A 27,204-nucleotide genomic window follows, 5' to 3' on the forward strand; every position below is an offset into this window, starting at 1 on the left:
CATTCCGCTTGCTTCTAGCGAGAATCGCTCCCGACTTCAGCATTCTTAACATCATCTTCAGGAACGCCTAATGTTTGTCTGGAGTTAAAATGTCATCTTTAAATATCTTTAGGAGATACCGGTATCTGCCAATGCCTCTGCTGAGATCCAACTTCTTAAAGTGCTTATCCCAGGTAAATCACTGTGTCAGATAATTCGGTGTCGGCCGTTCCGGATTCCTCACTTTTACTTTGTTTAGCTTTCGATAGTGTGGTCTACTTTCTTTCTCACCATTACAACAGTAGTATATAGACTACCTAATTTGTACCACTTGCATCTCTCCAATACAAATGTATATTTTGTGGTCCAGTATTTCATTTCGATCTCTCCAATAGAAATGCCAATTTCTGTTGTCTAGTATTGCACTAGTATCTCTTTAATACAAATATTATTTTTGTGATTCCGACCCATCTATTTCACTCCTCCGCCGACTATCTACCCTTCGTGAGTCTAAGGTATAGATCTTGTTTATCTGCTATGTTAACTCGTCGAGGGTGCGCAACCTATACTATTAGACACATGAGATTTATAGAATATAGCACAGCGATGATATCTATGAGAATTTTTGCAGCTCTCTAAACTGTGGGTTATTATAGCCAATCTCATGCTACTCCTCTTTACATTTTCAACAACGGTTAGGAGTATACTGGTAGGGTAATTGAATTCATCCCAAAGGGATAGAATTTATTGCAGACCAGTATGCCCTTTCTAACTAATGAAGTCATGACCACGGCTTCCACTTGCGGCCATACCGTTATGGTGCACCTGACTCGTCAACTCGGCGCCAGTCACATCCAAAAGGCTATGAACCTGGCTGAAGATGGTGGTTATTTACACGTCGTGCGATTGTGTCACAACTATGAACAGTTCAATCGCGACGAAGTCATGGCATGGAGGCAGAAGTTAGTCATGAGGAAGTCATCCATCTATGTCGAGAATTGGGAACCAACGATCTCGACTTGGCTATGTTATGGGCCGAAAGTGGCGGTCAAGAAAACAGCATGCGTCTGTGTCGTGATTGGTGTGTCCACGATTTGGATCAATCCATGGCCTGAGCAGTAGACGATGGCCATGATATTATAGTACGATTATGTCATGAATGGCAAACCACAAACGTCGACAAGGCTTTGGTGTGGGCTGCATACAAGAGTCGTGAAGCCATAGTTGGCCTGTGTCGTGATTGTTTGAGCCCTTGCTCTCGATCGCCTGCTGTTCACGGACGAATTGTTGTACTCGTTGCACTCTAAGTCCATCTTGGTCCGAATCATTTCAGTCTCATTTCCAGGTTCTGAAAATATACTTGCAAAATCGAAACAACTAAATAACATTGATACACACCCATATGCTCCTGAAAGATGTAGTAACTTGGTATGCATCAATTCACTATATAGCAAACTATCTAACCAATAAGGATGTTTACTGCTATCGCAAATAGCCTTCTCAGCATTTACCAGTGTGAATATATTTAGTGCGTATAGCATTGTCACTAAAAAAACATAGTGGAAGAGTTTATAAACTTTTGGCTAAGATAAGGTGCAATCCCCAATTTTATCTACTGTATATATCCCTATTGTCTGCGTGCACCAATTCCATCAATTCTAACAAGGACACAAGCAAACTGCAACACACAACCAGCAAAGTACGAATATCATGTCAGTCTTAAGCATTTCCATTCAGCCCTGTAATGTCTTGTTTTAGACACTCGGCTAGAAACAAATAGAAAGTAAAAGTGATCGTTCAATAAAGTTTGAATGTATAGCATGTTTCTCACCTTCCCTTATCTTGCTGTGACCAACTGGAAAAATGGTTTTTCGTATCTCAAGACATTTCTCTACATGTAGACTGGCTTGGTATGCTTTATTCATAACAAGGAATAACGTAGAAAGGTAATAGTGACCTGCACACATACAATCATATGAACAGAGAAAACGAACGACGAAAAGAGATCAACGCACAATCTGCTGTGTAATGACTAGTAGGTAGTTTGTCTTGCAAAATCGATAAGGCAGTTTGCAAGTGAGTCATAGACTCTTCAAGTCTTGCGGTCTTGATTTCATACGAACCTAAGCGCATCATACCTACAGACATTCACATTGCAACAAGCCGGTGTGAGAAACAATACGAAGTTTGAGAGCATGTCATCTTACCAATAGCAATAAAGGTACGATTTGGAAAGAGACGCTTTTGGCCAATTTCAAGGGCTTCCAAACACAGCCTTATAGCTTCTTCCCAACATCCCTTCTCGTCATGGTCGAGAGACAAGTAATACAAATCTAGATTATCAATTCCTTTAGATACAATCCAACCGAGATCACATAGAAAGCAACATCTAAACTAACTCAGAGCAATGTTAAGTCCTCGATTAGGCGAGTACTCTTGTTGTAGATTCAATTGTCGAGCTTTCTCATGCCACGATATAGCTTTATCATAGTTAGCTTGTGATCGATAGCAGTTTCCCACAGTAACCATACCTGTGACATCGCAAGATGCAGGCAGCAGTTGATAACAAACATTTCAAAAAAGACTTTGTCGTCGAACACAAATTTAATTTATTCTTGTGAGACAATTATTATTATTCGAGTAATGGATCTTTCAGTTCATTAAGTTTACAGTCTATAAATTCATAAAGTAGATTACGTAAAAGACTCAAAAATTATGCTCGCACATAGGGACTTGTGTGCTGATCTCAAGTAATTTTTAGTTTTAGCCATGGCACGTACTATACTGTAGTGCCCTACCAAGAAAATCAATATACAACGTTAGTTAGCCTTTTCTATAGTGCTATGTAACCGTTGAAAATGTGCTCTGACCAAGTTAGGAAACATCTGTCAGCCTTGTTAGCTTTCCATTAACAAAGAACATATTCTGTGCTCACTGTGATCTGAATACGCTTGCCTTCACAGATTAAGCCTGACAGCGTAGGCGTGACGGAAGTGATCGAACAGCATGCATTTCGTATAACGTGCTTACTAGACTACAAACACTGTCTAACGCAATCTGTTACTGTACCGTCCAATTCAGCCTATAGAAAGACACATGCGTTAGGTTTGTTGTCAGTTTGAATAAGAGCGTCATAAACGTCGCAATTACGGAGTGTTTGACTTGGTGCAGCTGATCTAATTGCGACAAAATGCGCATATACGCTAATGTAAGCGTAGTAGTTAAATAGAAGTAATCATTACAAATATCAACTATCTAAACCATACTTCAGCAGTTTGTAATGCACAAGAAAATGGAAATCAATTTACGATATACAAATAGATAACGCACAATCATGCATGATTCGAAACCATTTTGACCGTCAAACGTATAGACAAATCGGCTCAAACATTGAGTCGTGTCTTTATACATGTTATCAACACACCTTGCCTGAAAACCTTACTTATAACAGTGTAGCAAAAGGCTGTTCTACTTACAATGCGGCAAAGTAGGATGTGACTGCGGCAAAGATACGGTTGCTATCTCATACGCTTTGCTTGCAAGTTGCAATGCTTCCTCTTTTCTGTCCAGAAAGTCATACGTCATTGAAAGGCAACAGAGAGCTAAAAATATATGCGATGAAATTAAGTATACGCATTTCTACATTAATTACTTCGTATTGCATACCATATGCCAAAGAGGAATGAGAAGGTGAGTAGCACGATCGCCTGATAGTAACGGCCTCCTCTAGTAAATTTGCACTTTTTTCAAGTTTTCCGCTTTCTCTGTAGCCATTACCAAGATTGATAATAGCTGAAATATAAAATATGAGGTTATCAACTTTAGACTTTACATGTAGGTTTGCTACATGGAAATATCCATCAACGAATGAAATCAAACATTTTGAAAAATGTCTTAGAAAAAACCTTCAATTTTATAGTATCCTACCCTAAACTATCCCTGATATCTATTTCATATAATCAGAGTCTCCAACACATTTCGGAAAGCATATCTCTCATGTCTACTGTGAAAGATACCAATTTATTAAAACCAAGCACTTGACTTGCCAGTAATGTCGAACCTGTTACGAGAGTGTAATTCATGACACTCTACATTGTGGTTATCTAGTCAATTGCAGAACTTTTGCAGAAATATTTATGAGTATTATTAGGTATCATGTGAGTTCATGTGAGTACAATTGCTTTTCAATGTTCTTTCCTTCAAACTGACTACAAGCATGGTACATCAACCTGTATTATTATCTCGCTTCGACAACATTGCCTCTGCTAGTCAATTTTTACTACCATATTTGTAAAGGTTAATAGTATGATAAACATCGTGTGTAACGCTTTCTTGTAACTACGATTTCTGACTATTCTGATGCTTTCGAAAAGATGATTTCAAAGCCCATATTTCTATACATGTTGATCGATCGGTTTCCAATTACCATAAGTTGTTTTGATATACAAATCTAACCAGATGAGTACGTGAGCATAATAAACAAAGAGAAATATCAACTGTGATTTAAGCTGTTACCTTTAAATTATGCATACGACAATTGGCGTCCAACTGGACATATTTTCAACAAACACAAATTATCAGTATTTAGAATGTTGAAAAAAACTAGAATAAAGTGCGTATAAGAAGCAAAAAGTTTCTTAATACTAACTTGTTGCAAGGTTGTCGTCTCGTTTAAGTGAAGAACGCAGTTGTTGCAAGAATTCGTGAGATTTTTCATACCACACAATGGCTTCGTTGTAGTCTCCACGAGATTTACAACAATCCCCAATACCGTTCATATCTGTAATACATCACGTTGTAAGCGAACCGCTGAAAACGTTTTAACAAAATACGGTACACTCTGGCTATATCACCATGATAGTAAACAAATTTCAAAATGTATATTCTATGTGAAACAGTGAGAGAAACAGTCTGGGATGTCTTGCTGTTCTATTTTACAACGAACTGTAAAGCATCAGTTGGACATTCAGAACATTAAAAAATATACTGGAAAAATTTCTTATTAACAAATAATGCACCAATCTGCTAAACGACCAGAGTACGGGCATGAAGTTGGAAACCTAACGAGAAAGCTGTAGATGATACAAATAAATTTATTAGCAGACATCGTCAAATAGCTTCTAAGAGTAATCACAGTCTACAGATCATTATGGTATAACGAGTGTCCTGACTATAGTACTTACACGACGCCAAATCACAATGTGATGGTGGTAAAGATATACTTGCAATATCGAACGCTTCTCTTGCCAATTTCATAGCTTCATCTTTTCTGTCAAGTAGATTGTACGTAAATGAAAGATCACGTATAGCTACACAAAAATGATAATATTAATATGTATGTATTTATAATTATGATTATGACTCCGTATTCTTACCACGTGCCAAGTCGGGATGAGAAGATGAGTAGCATGATCGACTAATTTTGACTGCATCCTCCAGTAAACTCAAACTTTTCTCAAGTTTCCCGGTGTGACTGTAGCAGTAACCGAGATTCATGAGAGCTAACACAGAAATGTTGACTGTTAATTGCCATACTTCAAATATTCCAAAATGTACATTACAAATATCGAAAATCGCTAAGTTTCTACATGTACGTACTTGTAGACATTTCCACTAGATTTTCGTTATCGTATTGCCTTTTCAACACAAGCGACTCTTCGTATGCCATTATCGCCTCGTCGTATTTCCCCCCATTTTCATATGTGACAGCAAGGTTATTTAGCGCTAGAAACACAATCATAATAGTTAGATTCGTGTGAAGTAATATCATGTACACTCTTTCATCTAAAGATTATTGCCTTTATAGTGTTTGCTCTAACTTTTATCGTGGCTTTAATTTGAGTACTGTTGCTCATTGATCTATACTATGCATTCTTACGAGTCCCCTTTTGTAGTCATCATGTATCATATCATATTTTTAAAACATTTGTGACAAAATGTTTTATTCAATTTTTACGCAATTGCTGCTTCATAGTTTTCAGATAACGAAATCTATGTATCTTTTGTTTACGGCCAATTTACAAAACTTTCATATTGCTGAACGTAGATAGGAGTGTTAATTTCATAATAAATGCTTTGTTAAATAACGGTTTTGTCCCAAATTAGGTAGGTCTCTCTATAACGTAATAAAGAATCTAAATCTAATTAAACATTTGTGCTATTTCTAACACATCTGTGTATTAACCTGATGTACAATTGAAATGTTGATTTCGTCTGCTTCCAGCCAAGTCATAACGCTTTATCTCAGTAATTCCTGAAATGGCGCGAACCTCTAATATAGTGATAATTACCTCATATAAGACACAAAAACAGAAAAGCGTCCATGAGTTCATGTTGCCAAATATATAGCAATATCTTCCAAAATTAAGATGCAATAAAAGTAAGTCGCTGAAATAGATGTCCTTTAAACGATGTAATGAGACACCACCAACTGCTAAACTTGCTGAAATATACATCTTGACAATCTACAAGCTTCGCTGGAATATCCATCCATACAAAAGAATGATTCACTCAGAAAAGCCTGACATCTCATAGTACGTTTCCAGTCTATCTAGCTCACTCAAAAAGATGGACTTACATAAAAATATGATCATAAATATCATAACATAATACTTGTACAAAAAATTAAGAAAGATAGTGAACACTAAGAATAGCACCGCTTACTCGAAAAATATAGATAATATACATCAATAGATGTAGCAGATAGATCTTAATGTACACTAGATGTACAAAGCATATTTGATATGAAATTTGAGGATGTACCTCAAAAATAGAAGTGACACCGTACATCCGAATGACAATATTCTAGTTTATAAAGTATGACAAAAACTGTGAATTGAGTCCAGTATCCCACCCAGTCTCGTCAACTGTACGCAACTCTGGCTGTCAACTGATCTTTCCACTGACCGGAAACAAAAAAGAAGCCGACACTACTTCAACTAAGAATCTGTCTCAACTCGTAGTGCCAATACAACGGCAAAAGTGGCTAAAAGTATGCTACTGAGAAGGCGCTCCCGTCGTACCAGCCGCTTCAGCGATTTCAGCGGTCCCTCTCCGAGTAGAACCTAAATATAACCCAATTGGCAAAACTTAGATGTTGAGGAAGTAGTTAGAACACTTCTAATGCAAAACCAAGTTGAGAATATCGGAATGGCGCCCAAATGTGACATTAAATTACTAAAAATATAAAATAGAATTGATAAGCAAGAGCATACCAATGGAAATTTCTGCACCAGAAGCTCCACCGGCATGTTTTCGTTTCCATTCAATCTGTTTCCTGAACAGCGTTTCTGCGTCTTCCAATTTCTTCATTTTCATGTAGCAAGACCCTAAGCGGCCTAGAGCTGAAACAAGAATGTGATAACTTATCATTAAAAGCAGCACATAAAACCAAGAAATATAACACAAATGGAAAAATGATAGCTGTTAAGCCTGCATGATTGCGAAATTAACGCATGAAAGGATGTATATTTCAGCAATAGCTTGTTTGTGTGAAGTACCAAAAATTTAAATTCATGTAAAATCAATGTATGCCTAGATGCGTTGTTGACCGTACAACGAGATGCAAATTTTTAGCAATGTGTACCGTCATTTCTAGAATACAAAATTTATATTTCCATTACAATACTATACAATGTGCCGTGTTGCTTTCAGAAATATGCTGAGGTAGCACACAACCCAGTAGAGGCGAAGATACAAACGTCCAGACTATACTCGTGATAAAAGTCAACACACAACTACTACACTAAAATATTCCAAATTATATTTGAACTTTATAAATAACCTGTAACAAGCGTTTATAAAATCTGATTCAGTCAAATGCAACTGCCCTCCTTCAAACATCATCCTTTACTATATTTTTATATCAACTGTCGCACAATAACCTCTGATTGCGCACAAATACTTTCCATTTATGATAACATAACCAATATATTGGAATTGATTATTAAATCTACTTCCAACTTCAAATTGTGGCCTGACTTTTTATAACTTATAGTTACTCTTACGACCAAACGTTTGCCACAGAGCAAAAGACGTTTCGTGAATATTATCAGGTTGCAGTGGAAACTGAAATTTGAGGTGGAAACATACGTCCATGTGCGATAAAGAGAAGGATAGATAGTTCGAAGATATTACTATAAGCTAACGAAACCGTCAATTTTGTTACTCAGCTAAAAGTAAGTGACGCGAAGTAGTCTGATTCAGTATGGGTTTGCGAACCAACGGCATTACTCGTCCACAAATTGATAACTTATGCAATCTGTAAATCGCAAACGCATCCATATACCTAGTAGTTCAAAGCAAGAAATCGCGGAAACGAAACGGCACGTGGAAAATAATGCAGCTGTCACGGCTAGAAGTGAGTGACTCCCAGTAGTGGTGACTGCCACTAGTGCCGGTGGCAATGACTACCGTTTAGCAGCATCAAAGTGTGAACGATTCACAGTCACTAGTCCTAGGCACCAGTAGCTAGAGAGACGATATAATCTATGCACCAGTGAATTCAGCATGGCAAGGGGCTTCCCATGCATTAAAATCTGATTCTGCAAGTAGCCTCTGCAAACAAGAAGCATTTCAAGTATTCACTGATTTTGGAAGATCTTCCGAATACGTTCCACGTCGAACTTGTCCATGATATCAAATAGCAATATTCAATCAGTTGTGCGATTGGAACTGACAGTATAATAACACGAAGGAGCGTAAACAGAATATGACTTAGACAACTGCCAGCCCGGCAAATATATAGAAACCTCAACTTCCAGATATTTCCTCGTGGTATAGCAATATTCGAAAGGGAGTCCCTCTGGCCTTGGGAAGCTAATTAAACCGAGGTAAGAGTTGCTAGCGAGTCATTCATGCTGGGGAGACACTGACGCCTCTGACACCGGGTCTCTGACAGTACATGATTATCTAATTATACAACACAAAGGATAGTCAGATAGCTATAGGAATGCGTCATTTTGAGCCTGGCAGTTTAATATCCTTTTAAAGCTTCAATAATAAAAAACTTACATGTTGCCCATGCACACTGAGCTCAAGGTATGCCAAAGTGCAAGCTTAATCAAGGAATGATACACAATAGAGACAAGGCATTTCCATAATCGCTACCGATGATCCGGCCACGCGAGCATAAACAATAGTACTCTATCTGTTAAGAAGTACGGTAAAGATTTCTCTCTAACTCCAATGTAACGCGCTCATTTTCCGAATTCACTTTTCTTCCAAATACTTAAAGTTTGATAAATTGGTTAGGAAATACATTATTTGCTTTGTACAGATGGACACTTCTACGTCCTATCAGCATTCATTTCTGCTTTGAATTTCAGAAGACGCACTTGCGAGTGTCGGAGCACGCAGAGCGCTACTTTTAACATCGCAGAGGACGCGACGACCGAGAAGCTCGCACAAACTTGATAGCCGTATTTGGGAAGCGATCAGTTAACGAAGTAATATCAATCTGCCCAGAAAGATTGTAGCAAAGAATTGTAGCCAGTTAATTAAGTTAACTAAGTCGGAGAAAGCATGCAGAATAATGAAACCGTTCGGCAAAATTGCGGTATATTGCAAATGCATTTAAAAATAAACCAAACGGCTTTAGAAGTTCATACTTAGAAAACGTTGAGAAGAAAGTGGAAGACTTTAGCAATGCTTTTCGATTTTGAACTAATGCTTCTGACCCAAGACACATAGGAGGGCCTAAACGGTTATATGTATTGACACAGCCAGTCGTCTTAGATAGTGACGCGTCAGTATATACAGATTAATTGCAAACTACAGAAATTATTGACTCATTATTATTATTATTATTATTATTATTATTATTATAAATAGCATAAACCAGTATAAAATACGAAGAAACAAATACATAGTATGTGCACGTGCATGTGCTGCCGTTTGGAGAAAAATTGTTTTTAAAATGCACACTTACTGTAATTCCCGTGCTTCCTATCATCATAGCCTTTTATCAAAACACTAAATCGATATTACTGATATTATTGTGATGTTTACGCTTTCGATCATATTGTTGAACGTATATATATTAGACTCTAAACGTAGATGGTGGACATTGTTACCATAGTTACTGTTACAAATTCAGGGTTCTCACCATCATTTCAAAACAGCGTGGCAGAGAGAGAGACGGTAGTTGAAAAAACTCTGTTTACGCCACAGACGCTCGGATACCCAGTCCATTGCTAGTTAATAGTATTATTTGATGAATTCAACCTAAGTGCTTGAACAATCCCAGCATATGTTGAGATGCTAGACGCTCCTGCTCTTGGAGTAAAGCTGATTCATGCATAAGAAAATTAGCATGTCGTGCAAGGGCATCTTTACAGAGCGAGACATACTGTAAAAGATTAAAATGGTGGACAAATTGCGTTCATTGCGGTGTTAAAGTGCTGGCACAGCTGAAAAATATTCCTTTTCCATCAGTCGTTAGAAACACCCACGGGTATTATATCTCATAATGCTGGTCATACTCACCTTGTTTGTGCTTTGAAGTCTTGGAGTTAGACTTACTGTCGTCGGGAGAGGTAGAGTCAGACTGTGACTTGTTGTTGTCGGCCTGAAGCAGAGCTGCTTGACCCGCTTGACTCGCAGAGGTTTCCTCTGGCTAATTACTTTTAGCTTCATTCTCTTCGGGATATGCTCTCTTTGACTTTCACCCCATTACGGGCAAGAACGAATTTATTAAACCTGCCACTTTCCTCTTCATCTCCGTGTTCGTTTACGCACGTGCACATTAATGCACATATCTGCATTGCCTCAAAATTCGAGACGTTTCTCGCGTAAACGAAACGTCTGGACGTCCTAAATTGACCTCGAAAGTTGAGGAGGTAAGTGGTTGACCAAGAACTCTTTCTTCAGTGACTAGCCTTTTGTAACAACTTTCGAGTCAATAAGAATGCAGATCTTTCCTTGTTTTTCTTTAGGCGTTATTGCACTTTGTTACGTGGCTGGGATTTCCCAGCGTTGCGCTGTGCCATGCTACAATAAGCTTTAGAGAGAACTCTGCTAAGTATGTTTTTCAGTTGTAAAAGCATCAAAATATGCTGACAACACCTTTTGGTAAAACTCATATTTACAAATAAAATGACAAGAAAGTCTGATTCACGATGTATGTCGCTCAGTCCAACGGTGACGGGACGTCACCAAAACAGCTCCTGTGCTGTATTGCGCCGTTCTTCGGATTTCACTATTGAAGCATGGTCCTACTATGACACGTATTAATCCCATGTGCAAGATTGATATCAATCAAAACGTACCGCTACTTATTGCCGAATTGGTCTACCTACCGTCATTCACACGTATAACTTCAGCTGAAAAAGCAGCAATGACACTCGGATAATACCAAAGCCAATCAAATCAACGCCGCTTCGCCATAATTCTCAGTTGGCGTCAGCACGTTTGGGATACCCGCAACGCAGTTGTTGTAGCGCGGTACCGCCTGCCTTGGACTGCGCGGCGTGCACCATGACAGGCCATTAACGTGCTACATAGAAAAGCAATTTTCAGTCATTTGTAAAAGATATATTCAATGACGAAACACAAGAAGTGCAAACTCTCGGGCGGAATGCACTTTGAAGGTAATTAGTCGCGATATGACAGAATGGTCTAAATACCACCAATTAACGCCCACGCACAGCGAAAGTATAGAGCAAATACGAAAGCCAGCTTTCGTTTAAATAGGTACAATAGCAGCACTGATTTTCAGTGAGAAAACCACGAATATTTTGGGCATTCAGAAGGTAAAAATATTGATTAAACAAACATAATGTTAGAACCTTTGCTCTCTGTACGTCTGGTTCTTTGTGCAACTTCTCTAGGCGTCTGATTATTTCTGAGGCATTTGAAGTCGTAATGAGCCACTATGGGCGGTTTTAGGCGTGGCGTAGGTAACTCCAAAGCCAAAATAAAACTGGATGTGGGAAAACATAAATATTACATTGTAGCTAGATTATGCGTTGTTTCTAGGTGCTACCCCTCACGTAAAACAAAAGACACAGCTAGCCACCGATTTTCCAGCTCACAACAATCTAAACGTCTGGTTGTTCGTGCAGCTTCTCTAGACATCTGGTAGGGGTCGTAACAGAAACACATGCGCTTTTCAATGTATATCAGGTGGTGTCGAAGTGCTGCAACAAGGCAAATGTTACAACTCGGGTAGCCTCGATGTGCCTTACGTGAAAAAGTAACGCACGTGATCATAGCTTGGTTTGTTGGTGGGCAAGTTACAAATGTAGAACAAAACAAGTAGCTCAACACCGATTTTCCAGCTCACAAGAATGTAGACGTCTGGTTGTTTCTGCAGTTTCTCTAGACGTCTGCATGGTAGTTGTCGTAATGGCGAAAACATGCATGATAGAAATGTAGTTGTTTCAAAGTGCTAGAACAAAGCAAATGACACAAGTCGGGGAGCCTCGACGCTAGGCCGGCTGGCAATCTTCGCCTTACTTGATGAAGTAACGGGCGTGACCATTGTTCTGTTTCTTGGTGGGAAACATATGTTACGAATGTAGTGCATAACAAGCAGATCACAACCGATTTTTCAGCTCAAAAGAATGTAAAAGTGGCGTTCTTTGTGCAGCTTTTCTAGGCGTCTCGATATCTGTGCCACTTCTCTAGCTAGACGTCTGGTTGTTGCCTAGTAGCAACCACCAAACAAAGAGAGGTGGCGCCTCATGATGACATCACGTTCGTCTATTGGTCGCTAATGACACCACTTCTCGTCTATTGGTCGGAATAGCTTCATTTGCATCTCACTAATCGACTATATATACGGTCGGTCGGTCATCGAACGATTACTATACCCTCAGCCCGAAAATCTGGGCGTCGGGTAATAAATACTTACACAATCAATGTATAAATATCGTCTTACCCACACCATATCCCAAATAAAGAGCTTGGTCGTCACCAAATGCTTGCAATACTTGTACGGCTTCTTCAAAGTATGGCTTTGATAAGTCAGGTGTACTCATTAGATCGTAAGCATCACCAACAGAGATCAGACCTGAAATATTAAATTGCCAAAGCTAAACTATAATTGCGGAGAAAATTGCACTCACTCTGGCTCAATTCAACGGCTTCGTTAATAGTGCGAGTGCCGATTCGACGACGAATCTGCAATCTCTCTTCTGCCAAATGCTTGGCTGTGTTAATGTCGTAGAGATATTTTGCCAACCAACAGGAAAACTTCAAAAGTTCTAGACATTCTGGCATTACACATTTCAACTTCAAGATGTGATCACAAACGCTGTAAACGTGTGGAGCCAATGCAATCAACTTCCTGTTTTTGAGATTGCGCTTCATGGCTTTAGAGGACTTCGGTAACAATTCTTGAATACACTTTGTCAAACAAATGAGAGAAGGTAGCAATTTATTTCTTCTCTTCATGTGGCTTACAACAGACTGCTGAACGAGCGCATGAATGTCACACGTCTGCTCTTTGTCATTATATGTGAGTAGAGAAAAATCGTGTGACAGCAAATACAAAGAGCTTATAAACTCATTTCCTTTAAATCTTGACAGTCCATCATGCAATACAGCTACCCGAATAACATCCGTAGGAACAGCGCTCGTGTCCATCAAAGAAGCAAAATGAAGAATTTTGTCTGCAACTTCGGACCTTCTTGATACTTCCTCTAAATCGAGATCCCAGTGCATTGGAGCTTCTCTGTCAACAATTAGTCGGTTTTGCATATTCTCCAGCTTTTCTTCGTCACTTGAACAAAAGTTGCCGGATTTGACCAATGAGGAGATTTTGGCAGTTAAAATTTGGTCGATTCGAGTAACACCTAAACTGGCCAGTTCCTGCTTTAAATGTTGCAGTCCACTACCATGTAATATGTCATTGAAGTCATCAGCTAGATAATTCACTATTTCTTCCTTTGATGACAGCGTTTCGCTTATGTTTCTATAGGTAACCCCTGTCTTCTTCATCAATGTTGCAACACGTCGAATGGCCAGTGGCAATTTCTTTACTTGTCCATGAGTCACTATACTTCTGATCTCATCCATATCAAATTCGGACATCTTGCCGTCATCGTGGTATTTTTCAGCCCAACGGCAAAAACAGTCGACGGCGGCGTCTTCATCCAAACCCGGCAGGTGAATCACCTTGCCTTCTCGCATCAAAACGTGATCTCTGCATCTCGTCGTAATGATAACGTGAATTTCCATGCTGCATGAAGGAACTACGTGTTGAACGACGTCCAAATCATCACTGCTGTCGTATATCAACAAGACATTGCCTTCACGGTGGAAAAGGAGATCTAGAAAGCGCTCCTTCATTTTTTGCAAGGATTGACTTGCAACTTCGTCTCTCTCTGAACTTAGAAAACAGATCTATTACAAATAAATTTTCTAAAGAATAAATAGAAACTTTAATGGTAAGTTATCTTACGATTTTGTAAATCGATTGACGTATGGATGCGTTTGTTCTCGAGCTGATGAAGAAAACTCCTCCATCGTATGTCTTTCTGTAAAGCCTTGCATAGTAGGCTGCTACGCATGATTTACCTGCCCCACCTTGAGCACAGATGCACTGAAACCATGAAAGTAATTGGCGATAAACAACATAGAAAAGCCAAGAAACATGTATGAATTGTTTTTACCATCATTCGAAAGTCTCTGATGTTCATCCCTTCTGCATGCTTATTATCTCCATTCCAAAAGAAATGTGACATGTGTGTGACAATTTCGGCTCGACCACAAATATGAGGAAAACTTCTCATTTCCACTTCCGTCGAAAAATACTTTGCTTTGTTAGACACAATTTAGCTAAATGGGTATAACAATGCATTTAATTGTAGAACCTTTCAGCTTTGGCTTTCTCTTCTCCAACAACGATTTTCCTTGTAAGGGAAGCCGACAAGACTTTGCAGCATTCAATAACTCAGTAATGATTTCTGAATATATTTTTACAATTACATAAATATATTGAATCAGAAAAGATTTACCTTCGTGATCTCTGTTCTGAAAATCTGCATGCAATAGATAAAAACATTATCAAAGTTTAAATTATATATTTATGTGTAACCTGGATGTTTGTATGGTTGTATAAGATGCAGTATTAATTCATATCCGCCAGCTTCAGACAAAGTATCACAAAACTTGTGAAAACCTTCGTTGGCAAAATAAGGTAAGATTTGACTCAATAGATAACGAGCCCTCTCGACGTCTCCATTCATTTGCTTCATTTTATCAAATTCTTCTAATCTCAACTGATCTGTACTCAGGAGTTTATCAAGAATGGGTTCGACTTGTAGAACTTGCACCAAACGAGAGAATAGAGGACGAATACATTGATCCCATGAGTAGTCTGGTGATCTAAGACAGAAATTAAATTTACAGTCTATAAGGATAAGCTGATACATTTTAGTTAATGCTATGCTGTAAAGAAAAACAAACAATATAAAACGTAAAATAGAACAAGAAGTTGTCGTTAATTGTTCTAACTCTGTCAATTTGAGTTACCGTACATTGCTCATTAATGAAACGTGGGACTTAAGATTGCTTTACTATTACAATCTTCTTTCCTAGATATAGAATTTTATTGTTAAAAAATGTACTGAAACCAAGCGTATCTGGAAATTTTAAGCACGAGCTTTCTCATTATTTAATAATCACTAGTAACTGAACCTGTGTTTACACAACCTCTTCAGAGCTACAACCGTGTGTGTGTCATGTTTAATTGTGTGTGTGTGTGTGTGTGTGTGTGTGTGTGTGTGTGTGTGTGTGTGTGTGTGCGCGCGTGTGTGTCTTTGTGTGTGTGTGTGTGTGTGTGTGTGTGTGTGTGTGTGTGTGTATGTGTGTGTGTCTTTGTGAGTGTGTGTCTGTGTCTGTGTGTACCTGTGTGTGTATGTGTGTGTGTGTGTGTGTGTGTGTGTGTGTGTGTGTGTGTGTGTGTGTGTGTGTGTTCGCTTGGAATTGTGTGTCTTCGCTTGGCTTCTTGAACAACGATGAATTCGTTAGTTTGCGATTCTTCTGCAAAAATAACAGACATGTCCAACTTTAGCCTGAAGTCTACTCTGCTTTTTCCAGATGGATAAAGTTTTAATGTTTTTACTATGGACATGACATCTCAGCTTTACTGTCATACTGCGCGGGATGGTTACGTCACCCGTTGTTGGTGTCACAAAGAACTGCTGATTGGCTCAACAAATTCCCGAGAATAATTCACGCCGATATCCTATTGTTACATTACCTACGTTGGGCGTTCCGAAACGACTGCTGATTGGTTCAACAAATCCCAAACGTAACCCACGCTTACAAACATGCAAAGATAGATAGATGGATAGATAACGACATACGGACAGACAGACAGGAAGTCAATTCAGTCTGTTTAGAGTAAGCTTGTGGCAAAGCAGTCCACCACTCATTGTAATGTCCTTCTTTAGGCTCGCAGCTTAATAATATGTTAAATTGCAATTGTTATTGACTGTTACCAAATGGTTAATTGAAAGGCATACTTTTAGCAGAAGTTTATTTTGGCGGTTTGCAAAGTAATTGAAAGAAAACATATTGGCGGATTATATTTTGCGGCTGGAAGTCGCTGTTGGATTATTGATGCAAACGTCGACTCTAGTCTCACACTTGACACGTGGCCGTCATGGGGGATTTTGCAATCGACAGCTGCATTTGTAGCCGTCACATTTCCGTGTCTTCGTAGTCTCCAACTATTGATGAAGCACTGTAAGCTGAGTAAGCGTCGAGAACAGACCCCACATGATTCGTATGCTGTTACCATTGTTATCGCCATCACTGCTTGATAAACGTTGGTGATATCACTGTCGGCGAAATTGTTGCCTGATTTTATGTTGTTGCCTGCTGGAAAATCTCCAAATCCGCCAAAATATACTTCCCGCCAATTTTTCATCTTATTTTGTATTGTATTTTGCACATAACACTTCTTATTCATACTTGTCATGACCCATTTGTATTTCCTCATTACTCTGACTGTTTGCAAAATTTCGTTCCCCTTCCATAAGATGATTTGCAGCAGTGGAGAATGGATTTCCTAGAACGCCCTTACCAGCTATGTTGCTGTGGCTGCTTCTTTTAGTCCAAGAGTCTAAAGAAAAGAGTATACATATATCCTATCAAGCAGCGATACTCTTGATATAGTTGTAGCTATATAGAGAGAAATGAAATGCATGATCCTGAACGTTTGCTATATATTAACTAATGTAGAATATCAAAAAGGAACGAATTCAAGTTGGCGTCACTTAAAATCACTAAACTACATTGCAATTATCTTTTGCATGTTATAAAATGAAAAGCCAAACAATTACGCAACACGTTACTAGTAAGTGCAGGTTCACAGTAGCACAGATAGACACGTAAACGTCAGCCGAGCGCAATATCTTCGCATTTTGAGAGGTTTTGCTGAAACGTTACGTAATTGATAGAAAGTGTCAAGACGCTGGAACTGACCCGAAATGTATTGAAACGTCAAAGTACAGTACAGGAGGCGATAGCTTAGTTTTGCTCATACGTGTATCCGCAATATTTGATAAACATCTCGCTATACGCAATGACCACAAACAACAAATCCTCGAAATGATGCATAAATATTGTAGCAGTCATAGGGTATTACTTGTTTCGCGCACGCTAACGGCAGCCTTGGATGGTCGACCCTGGTCGCGACCCATACAGCGTTGTTCGGTTCTTAAACGTCACCATACACAGTCAGTTATCTCAGCGTCAAGTAACAGAGATTATCGTGAGGTTACCACTGACAGAAAGCTGGGCTTGGAGAGTTATTGCAAAACCCTCCTTGACTAACTAAGACTAGAAGATATTCAGTTGACTTTTTAAAAACTTCCAGGTAACCCAATCCCCGTTTTGTCTTGTCCGCTGTCATTATTGGTACTTAAAAATCATTTGGTTTGAATGGTATGCGAGTCAGTTTAGACAAGACGTGTTACTGGGTATATTTCAGTTGACATATGTTTCTATATTTGCAGAGAAGTCGCCAGTCTGACTCTCCACCGCTCTTGCTTACTTTCACTGGCACTTATAGACATTCACGAAAACATATAAAGTATAATGCGTGGTTACATACACTAGACTACTAGTTTTCCCCAGCTACTCGACATGAGAACACGAACAGTGGTTTCTATAGCATTACACAACAGCCTATCGGATGTATTCATTCACGTCAGAATAATAGCAGCTTCTCGTTTGTTCAGAAGGCAAGAATAGCAGGGATAAAGCGTTTGATATTCATACCATTACACTCCCCTCAATATCGCTTGCTGGTATCACTAAACTAAATTTATTCAAGTAACTAAGAAATTAAAAAGTGAAGGTCTTAAGTCTTTTGATTCGACTGCCACATGCGATGAAGAAGTCTTTTCGGTTGTCGCACAGGCGTAAACGTTCGATAATCGAATTTTTTCCACATTGATGTCAGCACTGATCGCAGGCAAAGGTACCTGTAGCATTAGGAAAGATAGGCTGCAAAGAATCGTTAGAACGTTGCGCTTGTTAAAGTGCATATGCATTCATGTATGGAACATTTGAAAGCATACTCAAGTTAGCGAGAACACATGATTGATAATGTGGGCATACTATTATTGATCCGTGACCCTACTCCGGTCAATCAGATAGTTCGATGCGGCCATTTTCCAAGGTAAAATCTCTCTCAGATAATTTCACCAGTGTCTGGTTCTTTAGAAGAGGACGAGGCTCTTGCATTCTAGCAGTCAAAAACATGGTCGTGATGCTATGGCTGCCTACCGTTACAGTACACAGCTCAACAATACGGTTCTGCTTGAACATTTATCAACTCTTTCAACGATGTCAGTCCAATCATTCTCTTCAACATTTCTGACATTTCCTCGCCTTACAATTTTGTCTTCTTCCAAGGTAAAATAATCTGAAACGATAAAGCGTACAGTATCCCAAACTTCAAAAGTCATATTTGGTCTATTTCTTGCGTAACCTGTGGTGGTCACATTGACTGAAGCACTGGCAAGCTAGCAATAAAGAGAGCTTGTTGTATCTGTGCCAAGTATGCTCTCGATAACTTCAGGTACTTGGTAGGAGTTACACTTTTGTTAGCAACCTCTTTACTGAGGGTCCATGGTACAAATTTTCTGCCTTGAATAGAAGTAAATTCGACCAATACCTGGCGTCGAAGTTGTTGTGATACTCAATCGTGCTCTTTAGAATATTTAGCTAGGTATAAAGCAAATCTCCGCCCGCGTATCCTCCAAGAATGGATAACATTCCTCTCCAAACTAATTATTAACTAAAATATGGACATTAAGTGATGAACACAACACTGAGATCGGATTAGTGTCCCGCTGTCCGTGTCTTACAATCTCGCATAGCCAGATCTCTTTCTGCCGCGTCATACGTCCGGGCGAAAATGGGTCTGGTGAACAGCCTTTGATGTCGCTGTGTGCCACGTACCCAGAAATCGGCTATCTAAAGACCGAATTGGGTTCTTAAACGCTTCAATAAAGCCCACATTGGTTAGTACGCAGTGCAATTCTATCTCAATTAGCTGCTCCTGTGAGGTAGAGAACAACTCGTATACTACATCTATAGAGTCGCTGCTGATTGTAAAATTTACATGTCTGCAGTAGCAATTAATCACGGCCACCGGAACGTTTACGACGACAGAATTCGATTTCATGCAGCCGTGACACACGTAGTACGAAGCTTTGTGTGCTGGTGTCACAACGGAGACTGAATGCGAACGTATATTCGATGCTGCTTACAGTTTGAGGTCTAAAGCGACCACAGACAGTCCAGAGTGAGGGATACCTGGAAGATTTTGAGCTGACGTCATCGGGAGATATTTTGTCTTTTTGTGTTTAGTTAGTCATATCATGTGTTTTGTGCACTGCTTTATACAGAGTACGTTCGAATTCATCAAGAATGTTCGCATTCAGTCTCGGTTGTCAAAGAAGCGTATGCACAACGTCAAGATAGATTTCGATCATAGCTGCATGAAATCGAAGCCTGACGACGTCAATGTTCACGCCGCCGTGTATAATTGCTGCTGTAGACAGGCAGACTTCACAAACAGCAATGAATCAAAGAAGATTGCTCCACTTCGTGTTGGTCTGGCAATATCTTCTTGAGCAAATCAAATCCGCAAAAATCGACTTGCGGAATTCTGTAGTAAACGACCTTTTCGCATCGGTAGATTCACGCAGCTGTTGCTATTCTATCACATGCATGCGGTCCGTAAATCTATAGTGTACTCGTAGAAGGAGAGCTGTCGAAAGAAATTTCAATTCTTGCGCGGGAATTGAGTAACGTAGCTCGAGTACATGTTACAATCAGTTGCAGTCTTCTGGAGTTTACACAGCCTATTATGACTAATTACAAGCAATGGGACAAGCTCAACATGTGAGAACACAACTTGCGCATTATAGAACAGCAGAATGTTATGATTAATTATCGCAAAGAGGGTTTTGAAACCTTAGTGTGAACACGGGCAATATCAAATCCTTTTCAAAATCTTTGCAAGGTAGTTAAAATGAGTATTAGCCTATGCCGCTAATATTTTTGGAAATGACTTAATCAGAGACGAATATGTCCAGAATGTAACGCTTAACCTACAGATTGATTTCTACAAGACTCAGTCATATGTGGCCAATGTAGCCATGCTTAAACCTCACCGAGTAGAAATAGACTTTTCATTCTATTTGATGCCATGACGCGCATAAATACACAAAGATAATTAGATGAATTAATTCTGTGATTCTACTCACCAGGGAAGGCCTGCTCCAATTATCGGTCTAGGCCTTTCCGCATGCATCGCAACTAGAGACAAATACAATACCAACTGGAAAACTCCAACGCATTCCTTGCTTCCAAAACAAACTCAAACAACTACGCAAACATATCTAATAAATATGTGCTTTAAAGAGGATGCACATTAGCTTCTGTGGGTCGTCATCGCCACTTTGATCTATTTCCGCCTCCGCCCGTTGGGTAGAACTAAGTAGTCCAATAATTTCGTCATGCACGAAATCATTGCATCTAAAGTGGTTCCTAGACGATAGTAGTCGAGTTATTAGTAGAATAACACTCTGGAAAAAGTAGAGTAGTAGTTATGCCATTCATGTGATGACATAACAATAGACGTTGAAACTTCAAAATCCTTAATTGGTACACCCTGCAAATACTAGATTATGTAGGAAAGTAAAGTTTGTACTATAAATGAACTTTACTGCACACTATATTGCAATGCATACGACTGGATCCACTACACCAGACAATCAAGCACCTACTAGTATATTGTGGGTCATCAAGAGTCTGACTTCTCCTTGCCATTTGCAGTACTTTCAGTCCTGCAGGAGAGTCTTCCTTATTGTTACTTTTCCCACTTCTCAAATGCGGCTGAAAATTGAACTCAACTTCGCCCTTGTACAACAAACACCAAGATCTTGAATAGACATGGCTGTACGTATCTCGAAGCGATCAGGCAAAAAGTGACTACTGCAGACTCCTGCCCACTCAGTACGAAGTGTCGTACTCAGTAGTAGTCCCCAGGCAACACAAAGTCTCTGCAATTGTCTTTCCGCTGTGTTTACACGGTTTGAACGCAACAGCGAACCATTCCTTCGCAACAGATTCCTTTGGTGACAGTACAAGCTAATGTGGAGTCTTCCATCCGTGACGTGTAAATATATAACGCACGTTGTCGGAACTTGAAAATGCAGAAACAGCTTTGACCGGCTATATCTCAGCGAAGAATTAACTTAAATTCTAACAGTCATGTATGCAACTAGAACTATCAATTTCCCACAACTAAACAATTTTGATTTTTGCGTTGCAGTCAGCCTTTAGAATGCTATAATCTATAATCGAGCTGCTATTTCTAAAACCAACCTAAAACAAAGTAATTGTCATCTCACCGTCCAGATATGCTACATCTTCAGCCGTTTCTACGACAACATCAGCAGAGAACACATCAGTTGACTTATTCTCGCTGAAAAAATCTACAGAAAGTCAACTCCATCGAATTGAATTGGTTTATGGTATATCAGCAATATCAATCTCCTTCACCGATGACGATACCAAAGTGCCGAAATAGCCTGCCAATTACTGCTATTTATATATCTGTCTTACAAACAGAATAGACAAAGCGGCTAAACGTTAGGTTGTTGATAAATCATATGTATAAGAGACCCATGAACATTCTACTGTAACAAAGGAAAACCAAGTGTCAACTTTGGCTTGGGTTACATGTCTGGTCTGGTGGAATAGCACATGTTCTTTACGTACTCTTGTCTAGCAGCCCCAACACTGCCAATGAGTTCGGATGCCTCGGGTCTATGGGGTTGTGCGGCCGTCTGGAGCGAGCACTGGCTGCAATGGAAAGGGTCTATAGCGTGGCGTGACTGCACCATCACAGCAAAGAAGTGCGTGCCGGTTCTTCTCCCTAGCGTCGCTTGGTTTCGTCTATGGTACGGCGAGTGCATTCAGTTTCGATGCAACAATAACGCTGTTGTGTCCGCCTTTCGTAACTACTCCTGTCACGAAAAGCTGGTGATGCATCTGCTGGGGGTTCTCACGTTCGTTGCAGCCCAATTTTCATTCAATTGGCAGGCCATACATATCCAAGGAAAATCTAATGAGGTCGCGGATGCCCTGTCTCGTAACAACCTACTAACGACACGCTTTTATCAACAGCGACGTTCAGCCCCTGATCAAGTCTCAGTGCAATTACTAGCGGTCTAGCAACCATCGGACATCGACTAAAGCTCAGCCAGTTGGAGGTCGAGGCTAGCCGACGATTTTCGTCCAGCTTAGATTTGGCGACTCTGAGGTCATACGCTATCTGTCAATCTTGGTACCGCCGATTCTGCCAAAACATTCTCAATTCTTCCGCTGCCTACGTTCCGATGTACTCTTTGTCTTTCTTCGCGGCACTTAAGGAACAGCAGCTTACGTGCAAAACCATAAAGTGTTAGTTATCTGCCGTACATCACCTACATATTCAATATGGCCATGGAAATCCGTTTGCGTCTGCTCTTCAGCAACTAACGTATGTCCTGGGTGGAGTGCGCCGCACGCAGGGTGACGGCCACACTCCTCAACGTCTTCCCATCACACCGATAGAGCTGCGGGCTATCACGGCCGTGTGGTCTCAGCAGCCTCTTAGTTACGATACGTTTATGCTCTGAGCAGGCTGCTGCATGTGTTTCTTCCGTTGTCTGAGGGAGCCGCAAATTCACGGTGTCGTCATTGTCGGTCTTCCACCCTGCATCTCCCCTCACACCTCAGGATATTTCGACCGACTCTCACGAGTACCTAAAACTTTTTCGTCTGCACCTCAAGCAGTCAAATACAGACCACTTCCGCCGCGCTGCCGATGTCTATCTTGGACGGAGCGCCAATAAGATCTTCCCGGTATCATCGCTCTTGGCAGACATGGCAGTCATAGTCACTCGTTCCGGCCGCTGTTCACCTTCAGCGATAGCTGTCCTCTATCCAGCGTCAGACTGATGCAAGAGATGAACCGGACGTTGTCGTCAGCAGGGCTAGATTGCTCAGGGTTTACGAGCTACAGCTTCCGAATCGGTGCTGCCACTACTGCCAAGGCCCGTGGCATAGACGAATCTACCATCAAAGAGTTAGGACGAAAGAAAGCAAGGGGTTCCAGGCATACACAAAGTTGCCTGCTACGCATCTTGTACGCTGGTCTAAACAATTAGTCTCCTAGTGTGTGTCAGTACCGCTGTATACTTATAAGACATCTAATGTAGAGAACACAAGTTGCCTTGCGTAAAGATGTAAAATCTTTGTGCAGACACCATCCTGGCGCTCGCTAGACACCCCATTTTTTCGTGCATGCTTCCCGAGGGATCGTTCCTCTTTGCTATCTGCTCTCTCTCCAGTGGGACAGCCACTCAATCGTTCGTGAGCGGCATACCTAGAGTACAGTCTCAAGTCTGGTTATCCTACTTGGACCTAAAGTTTGCTCAAAGAACAAGCCTCCTTTGAGCTGGTATCCGGGCCTAAAAGTACCCGTTGCCTGAAAAACAGACTCCGAAGCCAGTGGAGCATGCGCATAGGCCTGGCGTCTGAACTCTCGCGCCAAGGCCACACTTTACAACCAGGCAGGTGTGGAGACGTACAGGATCATCTCAACGAGTGAAAGTAAGGAGTCAAATGCGGTTAAACACAGTTAGAAAGAGTTGACTCCAACCAGGAACGTAGCGCGCGCATCGAAAAGAATCGTATAGCGTAACCCTGCCGGGGCCGCAACCGTGTCATTGCGCTCATAGGCTTTGTGACAGCCAGCGCAATTTTGATTTCCCCTCTCCCTCTTCATTTCTTCGCCGTTGACTATCCAACGTGAAAGGCCGGGATCCGGGATCCGCGCCTAAAAGAACCGGTTCACTGAAACACAGAACCAGAAGGAAGTGGCGCACGAGCAGTGTCCCGGGCTAAAAACCGTCGTTTTACGGCCACACTTTCCGACCAGGCAGGTGTGGTGTTGTACAGGAATATCTCCTTGAGTGAAGATAAGGATTCAACTTTGCAAGCGCCATATCTTTCAACCTTTCTGATTGTTTCAGTAAAATCACGTCTTCTGACACCTTTCGCTCTGCCGTCCTCTTCTGCGTCTTCTTAGAAAACTCTTCCAGAAGAGACAGAAGTGGTAAAGAAATTCACCGAATGCAATCGTGTCTCTTCCCTGTCTCTCAATAGCGCCATATCCAGCTCTGCCGTTATGGATTACGTGTGTCGATGATTTATCGCTTCCCCTTCACCTATACCACCCATAGCGCGGACATTTACCAAGGCCGGTTTAGATACTAGAACTGCTTCATGTAAGTCTTTAAAAGCATCAATTATACCGGCCAGCAGCAAAAATGTGGAGTAATACGGAAAATTACTCACTATCTAATAATCTAGTTCGGTGTGAAAGCAGACTTTCCAAAAAATTATTCTCTTACTGTCTGGATTTTCAGACGTTTCTGCAGCATCAGCTGCGATCTCCTCAGTCGATTTCTGCTTAACATTAGCTGTGATCACGTCAGTTGATGTCTCCTCAACATCAGTTGCGATCACATTAGTTGATTTCTTCTCAATATCACCTGCGATCACCTCAGTCGATCTCTTCTCAACTACAGCTATGATCACGTCGGTAGATGTCTCCTCAACATCAGTTGCGATCACCTTGGTCGGTTTCTTCTCAATCTCAGCTGCGATGACCTCAGTTGATTTCTTTTCAACATCACCTGCAATCACCTCAGTCGATTTCTTTTCAACAACAACTGTGACCACGTCAGTTGATATCTCCTCAACATCAGTTGCGATCACCTCAGTTGATTTCGTCTGAACATCAGCTGCGATTACCTCATTCGATTTTTTCTTGCTGAAAAAACCTAAGCAATCAACAATACCAAACACAATCAGTTTGAGATATATCAGAAACGTCAAATTCCTTGAACTATTAATACTAAATACCCAATAATTGTATTGATTACTCCTATTTTATATATCTCTCTTGTAACTTCTAAATTGCCACTAAATCATAACCACAAAAAATTAGCATTAAATGGTCTATCCCCCAAAATAATCCAATATGCAAATGGTAATACATTTGGAGAAGTCAGATATGCAAATTCACACATTATACTGTAGCAAAGTAAACCCAGTGTCGATTTTAACTAAATTACTGTCTCTCAAATAGACCTCATGAAGCCACAGAAACAGGCATTAGCCTAACTGTTAAGCAAAGCAGCTTCACCTATCTGTCTCCAAGTTTGCAAGCTAAATGAGATGAGTAATTACATTATGCTGCAATGTTTTGAAACGCCGCAATCTGACACTCGTCTAAATGTCCATAACGTACTACCTATACCTACAGACTTTGAAACATTGAGTCATGCCTCTTTGGCCATGTAAATCCCACCGAGTAGAAATTATACTTCTGATTCTATTTGCTTCTCGCGATGCAATAACAATCACGCAAATGATTCTGTGTACAAGACCACTCTTGCTCCAAATATCGGTCTGAGCCGTTCTGTATGCATCGGAAAAAGCAATAAATAGATGTTTGTGCTTCCAAATAGTCTATAATAAAGAAGCATTAGACGCAATGTTTCCCTCATTACCCATTCATGAACAACAACCGGCTCCCACGACAGAAATCCCACGAGTCCCTTGCCTTCACAACAATCTCAATAGCTTCGCAATATACAACACGCACGCTTAAACATAGTTGGATATTAGCTATTGTGTGTCATTATTACAACATTGACGTTTGCAAGCTGCAATTGCTAATTTCATATCACTTCTCAATGACGTCACTCCCCTTTACATCCCCGCAGTGGGTGGTACTAAGGCTAACAATCTCGTCTTTCACGAAATCATTGCAATATAAACTTGTTCCTATATAATACCAGCTAAGTCATCACCAGGAAAAACAACAGATCATTACATCTACACCAAGGAAAGAACCGTAGCTTTGCCATTCACGTGACGACATAAAAATAGAAGTTAAAACTTCAATGTCCTTGATGTGTACACTTTGTAACAACGATGTTTTGCACCAGAATAAATTTTTTTATGATAAAACGATTTTTGATAAAACCGATTACCTGATTTCTTCTCTGCTTGGGGATCTTTCTCGGATTTCGATGGCTTCAATCCCATTACCAGGCGAACACGTACATAAAAGGTGGTCAGACTTCAAGCAGTTGTTGTGATGCAAACAGAACACGCTTATGCAACCAAGCGAATAATTGCAATCTTTCAGTTTCTTAGATCTGTATCACGTGATGTACAAACTAATGAATAGCCCCGTGAGAAACTATATATAGTAGATGACATAATAACATGTCTAGCCTATAAGACAAAACAAATTCAAGCCTTTCATGCTTCATTTAGAGAATGGAATCATATATCCGTTACACCACTGCGCTATTTTTCACCAAAAATTGCGTCTGTGCAATTTTGCTATGTGAGCACCAATGACAATCAAATTAATTATGGTAATAGCAAATGACGGGTACCGTCATCCAAACAAATTTATGCTAACACAGTGTACTAATTGAATATGCCAATATTTCAATGCGCTTCTCAGCTAACATGTAATTACGCATATATCTCCATTTTGAAAATAAAAATTCAACGTGTATGTATGATGACTAAGTACTTAATAACTAACTGCCACAAGTAAGACTAACTATAGCAATCTGTAGTTCAACTGTGTAAACCAAAACAACAATTATATTGAGG

General features: G+C 40.2%; 1 protein-coding gene across 1 annotated transcript; it reads right to left on the reverse strand.

Moving 5' to 3' along the window:
- Positions 1–1,477: 1,477 nt before the first annotated feature.
- Positions 1,478–26,678, reverse strand: LOC134180791 (uncharacterized). The gene is made up of 22 exons (XM_062647977.1): positions 26,565–26,678; positions 24,915–25,346; positions 16,903–17,053; positions 15,020–15,309; positions 14,940–14,963; positions 14,796–14,888; positions 14,595–14,740; positions 14,384–14,524; positions 13,047–14,325; positions 12,860–12,991; positions 7,194–7,322; positions 5,578–5,703; positions 5,355–5,480; positions 5,163–5,288; positions 4,628–4,759; positions 3,646–3,771; positions 3,456–3,581; positions 2,379–2,510; positions 2,187–2,312; positions 1,995–2,117; positions 1,811–1,936; positions 1,478–1,745 (listed from the first exon to the last, which is right to left on the reverse strand). Exons 1-22 carry the CDS (start codon positions 26,617–26,619, stop codon positions 1,699–1,701), a joined length of 4,188 nt encoding a protein of 1,395 aa, XP_062503961.1. The 5' UTR covers positions 26,620–26,678; the 3' UTR covers positions 1,478–1,698.
- Between the last annotated feature and the right edge of the window lie 526 nt (positions 26,679–27,204).

Source organism: Corticium candelabrum, chromosome 6, assembly GCF_963422355.1.
Source record: "Corticium candelabrum chromosome 6, ooCorCand1.1, whole genome shotgun sequence".
NCBI lineage: Eukaryota > Metazoa > Porifera > Homoscleromorpha > Homosclerophorida > Plakinidae > Corticium > Corticium candelabrum.

Bases quoted from the DNA above. Each gene is read 5' to 3' on its own strand.
- LOC134180791 (XM_062647977.1), bottom strand. From the start codon at position 26,619: ATGGGATTGAAGCCATCGAAATCCGAGAAAGATCCCCAAGCAGAGAAG. The intron at 14,889-14,939 runs GTAAATCTTTTC...AAATATATTCAG, and splicing joins TCAGAACAGAGATCACGAAG to AAATCATTACTGAGTTATTG. The intron at 1,937-1,994 runs GTGCGTTGATCT...GTATGTGTGCAG, and splicing joins TAGTCATTACACAGCAGATT to GTCACTATTACCTTTCTACG.